The following is a 12410-nucleotide window of genomic DNA, read 5'->3' on the forward strand; positions in this document are numbered from 1 at the left end:
GGATGGTTTTTGCACAAGTCATTTTGTAATGGGTAGATTATGAAGTTTCTAATTGTGTGGGAGTTATTTGATATATAATTTGATGTTACTATTCATAAAGGTATATGTATATTTGTGATGTGTATATATATATGTCGTATATATATGTATGTATATATAGTTTTTGTGTCTCAAATTTGTTATTTAACTCTTTAGTTATAATCTTGCATTTTTATTAGACATACATATATTTACTTATTATTATTCAACTCTTTTGTATGCATAAGATTTATAAATAAAATTTTTGAGATGGTCATTATATTTTGTGCTCATATGTGCTTTAATTAATTTGGTGTTTGAATTGTTGGATATCCATAAGAAATTTTTGGGTTGTTATCTCATCTTGTGAGTCTTGCATAGTTATTTTTATGATTTAACATCTTGAAATTAAATTTTTGGTTCGTTAACATTTTCATGAAGTTCAATTAGAACTAATTATAGTATGAGATTGTCTTGAATGATTATAGTTTTTGTTTATGACATTTATAAGGCATTTCACTGTACTAGAGGGCAATTATGACTATGCCCTAAATGTCAAAAGGCAATTCTCTTAATAAACTTCTAGGGATAGATACCTAGATGATTATAACTAAGTTGTCCTAGTCGGAAATTGAGGATTGTTACATAACTCTTTTGCGTCGTGAGTAAGTTCATGGAGGAAATCGTGAGCAATTGGAATATTTGCAAGTTCTATCATTTGCACTCATAAGATGTTTCAAATGACTCAGACTACGGCTCTAAGTTTCTACATAATCACCATTTTGTTTTTGTTTTTGAAGGGTTCAAAGAATCTTAGCATTGTATACTATCGTCGCGTCTACTATAGATAATCAATCCATTTCCGTAATGTCCTTAAGATATCCATCCCAAAAATAAACAAACCTATAGGAGATGTGCGGTCGCTTAATGTCAAGCTACATCCTTTTCCCAAACAAATCAAGTTCTATAACTCACCAGTTTGCACTTCAAATTTTTATAACAATTGTTCAAGTATCAAGTTCAATAAAGGCACCATTAGCCATTTTAATTGTTACAGCAACTAGTCAAGTACAAAGTTCTCACAAATAGCTTAAGTTTCAAGTTCAGCAAACTCACCATTTCTAACCTAAATCTTATAGCGAGCATTTAAGTAACTATGTTTCACATTTAGTTCATAAATTAAGTTAAACAAAAGAAAATCACCTACTAAATCAGATAACATAGTAGCAAGGTTGTCATTCAGGAAGAAAACATTGGACACTACTTTAAGATCGTTTGCAGCCTCCACATCTTTTAGGGAGAAAACATTCATCAGTGTAGGTTTTGGGTTCTCGGTGGCTCACCAAACCTTTCCAATTCTATCTCTAACAGCGTTTTAATCACCACTATTGTAACAACCGTCACCTGAGCGCTTCGTCGGACTATAATGTTCTGTTCGTATATGGTCAATGATTGTCAATTTAAGTCATTAGACGTGTGGTTGTATGAGTTATAGTATGAATAAGACAAGACATGTTTATTGGGTATGGGTGTTCTCGACTTTTTAAGACTTGGAAATAAAAGGTTTGGGGCAGACTAGTTGCCTAATAGAAATGCCAAATAAAGCTAAAAATAAACTTTTAAAATATTAAGGGGATCAATGTATATCATTTACCATGCCTTAAATTGTGTTGTTTCTACAAAAAATGGTATATGTAATTAATTAAACAAGTCGGCAACTGAAAAACGTACTGATTTTGTTTTGGTCATAACTTTTTAACCGTAACTCCGTTTTTGACGATTCAAGCGGCCACAGTTTCGTAAAAGAGTCTAGTTTACAAATATGGGTCGAGTTCGACCTGGTTGAGGTCGACTTGGTCGAGTTAGACCTGGTTGAGTTCGACCATGGTTGAATTGAACCATATTCATGCCTATATATAGTTTGTCCTTTCATTCCATCAAAAAGGTTTTACACACATAAGATTTCTCTCTAAAGTTATCTTTGAAAAACACGTTTTCATCTCAAAAAATCCAGATTTCATAAAGAGTTTGTCTTTCAAATCCTTTCTTAAATCATTCTCTCGATTTCGGTTCTAAACGCTTTCAATCAATCAAGGCTTCAATCTTTGATCAAGAAACAAGTGAATATTATCATTCTCTTCATCAAAAACTTGTGTAAGTTCTGTTCTTAATCTCTCCAATTCGTTTTTATATGAATATATATGTTTACTCTTTCGGTTCTTATCAAAAGCTAAGCGAATCATGTCTTTGATTGTTGATTGTGCAATTTCGGTTGCAATTGTGTGTAAGAAACGAATTGAACCTTGATTAAGGCTTTGATTTGATACATTGTACACCCATGTAATTTGGATTTTGTGCAACTACAAAAATTGAAGATATCCTTTACTTGTCACATGATGTATGAAATCGGTCTAACTTCACCCTTTTTGTACTGCTTTGTGACACTTTTGTGCAATCAAGACTCATGGGTATGAGTTGGCTAGCCTTAGATCTTGTTATTTTAACAAAATCGCGTCAAAATCATTCGTTTTTGCTCAAATCACGTATGAATCCGACCCCGGCCAGGTCTAGCTCAACCTCTGGTGGTTTAGGTTGACCCTCTGTTGACTTTTGTCGCTTAAATGACTCGTAAGGTTCCTATAACTACAAATAAAATGTCATTTAATGGCATACAAAAATGCCACTAAATGTAATAAAAGTGCCACTAAAAGTCATCTCAAGATGTGGTGGGACACAAAAAAAAGTGTCACTACAAGTGCTACCACTAAAGCCCTTTTGTGGCATTTATTGTAAGTGCCAGTGCAAGTTTACATAGCTATAGTGGCACTTCTTTTATGCCACAATAACAAAGATTACTTTTGTGGCAAATAATCAGTGCCATTAAAACTTGTTAAAAGATTGCAGCAGCAATGCAACATCCATAGTTGTGTAGTGATATGTTGATGCAAAACATATTGTATCTTGAATTGTTTTAACTAATTTCGTTATTTCATTATAATTATGCACAGCAATAAACAAATAGAGACACATAACAAAATATAAAAAAAATGATGCAATATTATAACTTGGAATTAACATTCAAGTGTCTTTCGACATTCGCGGATGAAACTTTTAAGTGATAATTACATTCATTAGATTTAGCTAGGTACATAAAAAATTTCAAACTATTAGAATTAACTGAACTGGTAAATCAGAAAACTTCAACACGGATGAACATCATGTTGCTCCCATTCACGTCCCAATATAATCCCTGTAAAAGAAAGTAAAGACCGAATTCCTAAGTGAAAATATTTGGATTATTGTGAACTAGCAACTTATAGTATGCTCAAAAAAATAAAAATAAATAAATACCCTCACCACAAGTGACTTTCTGGTTATGATATGAAGAACCTTGGTCAACATTCTAAAAGGTTTAAGAAGGCAAAGACTCTCAACTTCTTGTCCTTTGCACCACGAACCAAATCAGCAAACACTAATACACTATCATAAATAACAATAAGAAACAACCTTAAAACTCCATGAAAAATAATCACCAAATCTAACACTTCCAATGTAATAACGCTTTAAATCTGCAACTAAAGTGAAGTAATTGATATAACAAAAATAGAAAGACCTTTCTTGAGATTAACATTTTTTGGTGATAGACTAATCCTAATCTTGTGAGTCTGTTCTTGAGGCTCTTCAAGCCCAACTTTGTTGATTTCATCATGGCAAGACATATTCTTGTTTCTGTTCAATAATGTCACAATTTGAATCAATTCTTCACTAGCATATAATCTTTCAATATAAAATAGTTTGTAATAAATAATACTCCGTAAACTATATATACAAAACTTACATTATATAAACCTAAATACAAAATTAATTATATATATGTATGTATATTCTATAAATTATCAAATTAATGGAACAATATTAGGGAAAAAAAACTTATTTCTAAAATAATCAACATAATCAAAATTAAATAATATGATACAAATATACAAGAGATCATTAATAGAGATAAATATATGTAAATATAGATATAATCAAGAACTGTCAGCAATAACCTGTAGATAGAATGGCAGAGAGGACGGTGGCTGAATAGTTAGTGCAAGTGAGTAGATGGAAAAATGAAATCATATGTTTTAATTGTAAATTGTTTAAGGAGAGAAATCAATCAATAAAAAAGAAGGAGAAATTCAAAGAAATATAGAGGTAAAGTGGTACAAGGGAGGAAAAGTAAAATTGAAAAGCCCGCCCTAATTTTTTAGATAAATTTTGAAAGGAAAAGTGGAGGTAAAATACATCTAATGGCATACCACAATAGAAGTGCCATAAATTCTGCTAACTTATAGTGGTATTTTGTCTTTTGTGCCACCAGTGCCGGCTTAAGTGTAACAACCGTCTTAGATATGTAGTAAATAAAATTCACAAAGTTTATCTAAGTTCATGACGTGCCTTAGACTTAAGATATGTACTCACGTGAAGGTCAATTCAATCTTAAATCATGAATTATAAGACGAGTTTATGATTTATTATGACAAAATATTAGAATTCGAGTCGTAAATGATCGTATTCAAGAAAGTTCTAGTCCAAAAATGTTCACAAATAGTCCCTACATTTATTAGGTTATTTAATATTGAAAAACTATAAATAGATTCCCTTAGAGAGAGAAACCTCATTCTTCATCTTCTCCATCTTTCTTCACTCTCTCTCTAAAACACACACTTGCAGCCACCATTTTCACACACAAAATCCATCTCTTGATTTTGGGTTGTTAAACCAAAATTTCTTGTACTTTTAGCTTCCTTGTGATAATCAAAACATATTTCTAGCATCAAATTTCAGGTAACAACAACAAATTTTGAGTTTTTGATCAAATTAAAAGTGTACTTTTTCAAGCTTATGTTCTTGATGATTTGGTCCAATTTTGATATGAAAAACGTGTTAATAGTTAATGGGTTTGTGTCTAAATGTGTTTAACATCATTTTTGTGAACAAATTTGGGTCATAACATGCTTTAATCTACAAAACTCATTTTTGAAAATAAGGGAAAACTTGTTCTTGAGGTGCCACACCTTAATCATGTTATAGATGGTCTTGAAATCGTTAAACGTGTTAATGGTTAGTGTTATTATGTATATATGTACAAGTTTGATGTTCTAACAAGTCCCGGAATCGATCTAGATCTTCGTGTATTGATCAAGTCTTAGTTTCAGTTGTCTAGGACCCTAGAACGATCCTGATGGGACGATCTTGGTCTCGAAGATCGTCGTGGTCAGCTCCTTTGGTTCGTGGTTTGTTTGTTCGATCTCGTGTAGTGTTGTGATGTTGTTGGTACGCTTAATGGGTAACCGATCATTTGGATTGGTTTAGCTCAAACACTTGATCGTGAAACGATCTTGTGCCCTTGATTCTTGATTTGGAAGCCAAGACGGTCTTGTGAAACGATCTTGACCTTGGCTGCTAAAACGATCTTGAGCAAGTAACTAAAACGATCTTGAGCTAGTAACTAAAACGATCTTAAAGCATTCAACTTAAAACGATCTTGGATTTAATCTTGTGAAACGATCTTAACTTAGAACTACTAAAACGATCTTGAAAGCTAAGCAACCAAGACGATCTTGAGGCAACTAAGACGATCTGGAGGCAGCTAGGATGGTCTTGTGGAAGCTAGGACGATCTGGAGCCATTGAAACCCTAAAACGATCCTGTAGGACGATCTTGAACATCCAAGCCCTAGAACGACTTCGTGTAATCATAAAACAACATACACATGTTCTATAACACACCGTACTTGATCATCTAACACCAAACCAAGTTCATAACACCATTATCAAGGATAACTTAGTAAATAGTTAATCACAAGAGCTAATACATGTATCCATCTATGCTCAATGATTTGTGATTAGGTTGACATCAAAACATACTTGGATTCAAATAGATATATCTTACTTATATCTGTGCTCATACCCTGTGCTTGTAGAACTACGCTTGTAGCAGATCACTGTGAGTCTTCGTAGCCCCCTTTTCCTTACTTACATTTTGGGGTGAAAGGAATGCTATCTATGCTTTTATATATGCCGTAACTGCTTTTACTAATCCATGGCTATATGACTACTTGATACTATTAGCCGGTCCTGTTGAGGATTGCGTGTGCTCGATTGATACTATTAGCCGGTCCTGTTAAGGATTGTGTGTGCTCGATTGATACTATTAGCCGGTCCTGTTGAGGATTGTGTGTGCTCGCTTACTTATGTACAAGTTGATCTTTAGCCATTACATGCTACTTTACAATTGAATTCTATTGATGGCATAAAACGCTTTTATACTACATGTTTACACTCAAACCTACGAACTCACCAACCTTTGTGTTGACACGTTTAAGTATTCCTTTCAGGTAATAAAGTAATCGTGGCTAGGATTGGTAGCATGGGACTCTTAGTAGACTTCAGAAATTAGGATTGGAGTTTGCATGATTTTACTTATGCTTGGTGGCAATATGCCTAACCGTTTCCCCTGCGTGGGAACTTACCGTACTTTTATTTGAATGCTTGGTTGAATTTTTGCGAGATGGCTACTATTATGCTTGTTTGGTTATGAAATTTACTATTTATGCATAATGTATGTACACATTTAGTATTTCTATGTAACATCCATGTGCGCGTGTGCTTTATCTTACATCCCGAGTTTTCCGCCTTAGTCGGGGTGTTACAGATTGGTATCAGAGCCGTGGTTATAGTGAATTAGGTGGTTTTGCCTAGGCTATAACTTAGGAACCGCACGTAGCATGCATGATAGGATTTATGTGTGCATTCAATTTCTATGGATTTTATCTATATCTACGATATTCGTGCTATTGTACTCATTCATGCACAGAACTTAGGACCATGCTACCTTGCCACGTGTACTCATGCTATTGGTATTCGAATTATGAGATGTGTTAAATTAAAGTAATTATATTAAGCGAAATGACGTGTTGTTAGCAAGGAAGTATGGCGATATATCATCACAGAAAAGCCTGATCAACTTTTCGCGTGTAGTATATTTTCTATGGACTTGATGGCAACATGGATCGTGCCTAAGATAGTTAGAGTGTGGTAGCAATCCTGGGATGCTCAATGGGTGTTGGTCGGGTGGAGGGTTAGCCGCTGATACACCCTGTATACATACCTTTGCCAATACCTGGAGAGCATATCAGTACCGTGAACCGACCTTGCATTAGATGTACTAGAGGTGTGGAGGGTTAGCCGCTGGTACACCCAGTATACATACACCGCTAGTGCAACGGATGTAGGTGTTAGATCCGGACCGCACTTTGGCTGTGAAAAGTTAATCGGATTTAAAAAGCTAAATTTAAGTTGAAATGGTTATATTATTCATCTTGCGAACCATCCTTCAGGAATGCTATTGAGATGTTACTCTGTGCTGCATGATTGATATAGATGTTAATGTTTACCTTCAGATATAATGCTTGATTTCTTGAGTTACATGCGATATTGAAAGTATAAATGTATAGGATTCTAGAAAAACTAACACGAGTGTGTTGAGAGTGCGTAATTGACGTCACGAACAACTAATCTTTCATTCTAACGCCGGACCCGTCTTTTCCTAATATAGGAAAATGGTGCGTACAAGAGCAAACCCGAATGTCGAAGTTCAAGATAATGGTGTCGGTCGTGGTAACCCTAGAGGTGGTCGTGGCAATCCAAGAGGTGGTCGGGGAGGTCAGCAAGGAAGAGGCCGTGGTAGAGGTCGTGTTGGCCGTGGAGGTGGCATGGGTTATGTTGAGAACCCTGATTTGGCCACTATCATTGCTGAACAGTTGGCGGCATCAATGCCTACTATCATCGAACAAGTGACTGCTGCAATGAGTGCTGTTCCGAATCAGAACCGAAGGGCCCCTCAAGTTGAAGCTGAACCTGTAAGAGTAGCACCACAACAAGTGAATCAAGAACCAGAGAACTTTGACCCCGAAGTGGAGTTTGTTGGGGAAGGTGTGTATGTGGACCCTGGACCCAGAAGGTTTCCCAGGAATGATGAGTATGCTGTGGAGAGAAGAGGTTGCAGTTACACCGAGTTTAAGAAGTGTGGTCCACCAGATTTCAATGGAAGAGGAGGAGATGGTGTGCTTATGAAATGGTTGGAGAAACTGGAAGCAGTCATGGACATAAGTGAATATCCATCTCATCAGAAAGTAAGATTCACTGGAGGTTCATTCACCGATGATGCATTGTCTTGGTGGAACACTTTGTTAGGAGCCCGTGGAAGAACTGCTACTTTCGAAACACCATGGGATCAGTTTAAAGAGATGATGAAGAACTGCTTTTGCCCACTGAATGAGATGCAGAAGATTGAACAGGAGTTTTGGCACCACACCATGGTGGGATCCGGTCATGCAGAGTATACTAGCAAGTTTCAAGAGTTGGCTAGATTGGTACCACACTTGGTGACTTCTGAGTAAAAGTTGATTGAGAGGTACATCTATGGTCTCATTCCTCAGATTTGCAACACAATGATTGGCATTCCTCCTTACTCGATTGAAGAAGCTATTCGAAGAGCCAGTGCTATGACTGATGACTTGGTTAGGGCTGGAACACTGACAAGGACTGCAAAGAAGAAAAGAGACCTTGGTGAAGCTAGTAAGAGGAGAGATTTCAGGACCGATAAGAGGGTCAGAGTTGGAAAGGTGTTTGCAGCTATTGAGCCAGGACAGAAGGCATATGTTGGCCAATTTCCTCAGTGTGCTACTTGTACTTATCATCACTCCACGGCAGTGCCATGCCGATTTTGTCAGAATTGTCAGAAGTTTGGGCATTTGGCTAGAGATTGCAGGGTAGCCAGAGTTCCCGCCGCACCACTGAATATCGCTCCAAGAAACTTCAGAACTCCTCCAGCTAATCAGAGAGCCTATTATGAGTGTGGCAGCACTGAGCACTACCGCAATGCTTGCCCAAGAGTTGTTAGGCGACCCGCTCCAGCCGCAGCCAATCAGAATCCCCTACAGATTGCAGCACCTAATCCTCCCAGAGTTAACCAAGCCCAGCAGGCCAGGGGCCGAGTCTTTGCCTTGAATGCTATGGAAGTTGCTAATGATCCAAACGTCGTCACGGGTACATTTCTCTTAAACAATCATCTAGCTACTGTGTTATTCGATTCGGGTGTTGACTACAGCTTTATCTCCACTAACTTTGTGTGCACTATTAACGTGAAACCCATTCGTACCCATGCTTGCTATGAAATAGAGATAGCTAGTGATGGAATCTCTAAACTTGACCAAATTGTGCCTAAATGTGTGTTAACACTAGATACTCATTCATACTATATAGATCTAATCCCATTCGAAATGGGTAGTTTCGATGTAATAGTGGGGATGGATTGGTTATCCCTGGTAGATGCAACGATTGTATGTCGCGCAAAAATCTTTAGAATTCCCTTAAGTGGGGGAGACGTACTAGAAATCCAAGGTGAACGACCCGAGTCTCACAAACAAATCCTAATGAGCGCGACGTAGTAGCAGATGCTTTGAGTAGGAAAGAGAGAGTTAGACCAAGACGAATTAGGGCCATGAGCATTACCGTGCACAATAGTCTGAAGGACAGGGTGATTGGGGCACAAGTAGAAGCAAACAAGAAGGAGAATGTTGACAGGGAAGGATTGGGAGGTGTGATAGAACAGTTCACTCGAAGAGATGATGGAGGACTGTACTTTTGTGATCGATTGTGGATACCATTGTATGGAGGACTAAGGAAGCTGATAATGGACGAAGCACACAAGGCAGGATATTCTGTCCACCCAGGGATAGATACGATGTATCAAGACTTGCGAGATTTATTTTGGTGGCCAGGAATGAAGAACGACGTGACGGTTTATGTGAGCAAGTGTCTAACGTGCTTGAAGGTTAAGGCAGAACATAAGAAGCTAGGAGGACTGTTAACACAACCAGAGCTTCCCAGTTGGAAGTGGGAAAAGATTACTATGGATTTTGTCATAAAGTTACCAAGAACAAGTAGTGGTAAAGATGCTATATGGGTGGTGGTAGATCAACTGACCAAATCAGCGCATTTCATACCTATACATGAAGATTATTCTATGGAGCAGTATGCGCGTCTGTATCTTAAAGAGATTGTAGCTAAACACGGCGTCCCTGTATCAATCATTAGTGATAGGGATAGTCGATTTACCTCAGGATTTTGGAGATTGTTACAACGAGCTTTGGGAACGCGAATCGATATGAGCACAGCCTACCATCCGCAGTCAGACGGACAGAGTCAGAGAACGATTCACACACTAGAAGATATGCTAAGAGCTTATGTCATAGACTTCGGAGGAAGTTGGGATACTTACCTCCCATTAGTCGAATTCTCATATAATAACAGCTATCACGCAAGTATTGGATGTCCACCTTATGAAGTCTTGTATGGAAGGAAATGTCGATCCTCGCTTGCATGGCACAGAGTGGGAGACATGCAACTAATAGGTCCAGAGATCATCCTCGAAACTACCAAAAGAGTTGCTCCGATCAAGGAGAATCTTCTAAAAGCAAGAGACAGACAAAAGAAATAAGTAAACAACCGACGGAAACCTTTAGAGTTTTAGGTTGGTGATCGAGTGATGCTTATGGTTTTGCCTTGGAAAGGCGTAGTCAGATTCATTAAGAGAGGAAAACTAGCTCCAAGATATGTTGGACCGTTTGAGATCGTAGAACGCATTGGCGCAGTAGCTTACCGTTTGAAACTTCCTCAAGAGTTGAGTAACGTACACGATGTTTTCCACATATCGAACCTTAAGAAGTGTCTAGCCGATGAAACAACATATGTTCCTTTGAACGAGATACGAGTAGATAGTTCCTAAGCTTCAAGGAAGAACTCGTGGAAATTTTGGAACGAGAAGTCAAAAATCTCAAAAGACATAAGTATACCATTGTGAAAGTTCGTTGGAACTCCCGTAGAGGCCCAGAATTCACTTGGGAACGAGAAGATCAGATGAAGCTTAAGTATCCACACCTATTCACTTAACTTAATATCACAGCCTAGTAAGTAAGCTTAAGGACTTAGTTTCTAGCTTGATACTTGATGCTTGCTATGCAATATGATACTTGGAACTCAATGTGAAACATACTACTTGTTACTTTTAGTGTGATTACATACTTAGAACTAAACGTGCAACTTGATGCTTGTAAACTTGGTGTGCAAGCAAAACATTAAACATGACATGTAACTTGAATTTTGAATTTCAGGACGCAATTCCTGATGGGACGATCTTGGTCCCCAAGATCGTCCTGGTCAACTCCTTTGGTTTGTGGTTTGTTTGTTCGATCTCGTGTAGTGTTGTGATGTTGTTGGTACGCTTAATGGGTAACCGATCCTTTGGATTGGTTTAGCTCAAACACTTGATCGTGAAACGATCTTGTGCCCTTGATTCTTGATTTGGAAGCCAAGACGGTCTTGTGAAACGATCTTGACCTTGGCTGCTAAAACGATCTTGAGCAAGTAACTAAAACGATCTTGAGCTAGTAACTAAAACGATCTTAAAGCATTCAACTTAAAACGATCTTGGATTTAATCTTGTGAAACGATCTTAACTTAGAACTACTAAAACGATCTTGAAAGCTAAGCAACCAAGACGATCTTGAGGCAACTGAGACGATCTGGAGGCAGCTAGGACGGTCTTGTGGAAGCTAGGACGATCTGGAGCCATTGAAACCCTAAAACGATCCTGTAGGACGATCTTGAACATCCAAGCCCTAGAACGACTTTGTGTAATCATAAAACAACATACACATGTTCTATAACACACCGTACTTGATCATCTAACACCAAACCAAGTTCATAACACCATTATCATACAATTAGACACGTTAAGACTACTTATTAACATCAAGCTAATTCATGAATCGATCTACAACAACGATTATAGTGCAAACCCTAATCGAGTACAATAAGGTCATGTTCTATCCTAAACGTTAAAGTACGAACTCTATAAACAACAAAATCAAGTTCCTAAGATCAAAAGATCATTATTAAAGGCGCATACAACTCATTACTACGATAAGTACTTATGCGTGAGTCCAAAGACGTTCATTTCGAGTCTAGTTTATGTAAAACACTTTTGAGTCAAAACATTTAAAGATCTTCAAGGGACCAAATCATCAGTTCATCAAGGATAACTTAGTAAATAGTTAATCACAAGAGCTAATACATGTATCCATCTATGCTCAATGATTTGTGATTAGGTTGACATCAAAACATACTTGGATTCAAATAGATATATCTTACTTATATCTGTGCTCATACCCTGTGCTTGTAGAACTACGCTTGTAGCAGATCACTGTGAGTCTTCGTAGCCCCCTTTTCCTTACTTACATTTTGGGGTGAAAGGAATGCTATCTATGCTTTTATATATGTCGT

The 12410-nt window shown here is 37.4% G+C and overlaps 1 protein-coding gene across 1 annotated transcript; it reads left to right on the forward strand.

The window, feature by feature from the left end:
* The first annotated feature begins 9567 nt into the window (after positions 1–9567).
* Positions 9568–10566, forward strand: LOC122609065. The gene is made up of 2 exons (XM_043782124.1): positions 9568–9955; positions 10244–10566. The coding sequence occupies exons 1-2, from the start codon at positions 9568–9570 to the stop codon at positions 10564–10566; spliced, it is 711 nt and encodes a 236-aa protein (XP_043638059.1).
* Positions 10567–12410: the final 1844 nt, after the last annotated feature.

This window comes from Erigeron canadensis, chromosome 7 (genome assembly GCF_010389155.1).
Source record: "Erigeron canadensis isolate Cc75 chromosome 7, C_canadensis_v1, whole genome shotgun sequence".
NCBI classification, from domain to species: Eukaryota; Viridiplantae; Streptophyta; class Magnoliopsida; order Asterales; family Asteraceae; genus Erigeron; species Erigeron canadensis.

Bases quoted from the DNA above. Each gene is read 5' to 3' on its own strand.
- LOC122609065 (XM_043782124.1), top strand. From the start codon at position 9,568: ATGAGCATTACCGTGCACAATAGTCTGAAGGACAGGGTGATTGGGGCA. The intron at 9,956-10,243 runs GTTGGAAGTGGG...ATATGAGCACAG, and splicing joins AACACAACCAGAGCTTCCCA to CCTACCATCCGCAGTCAGAC.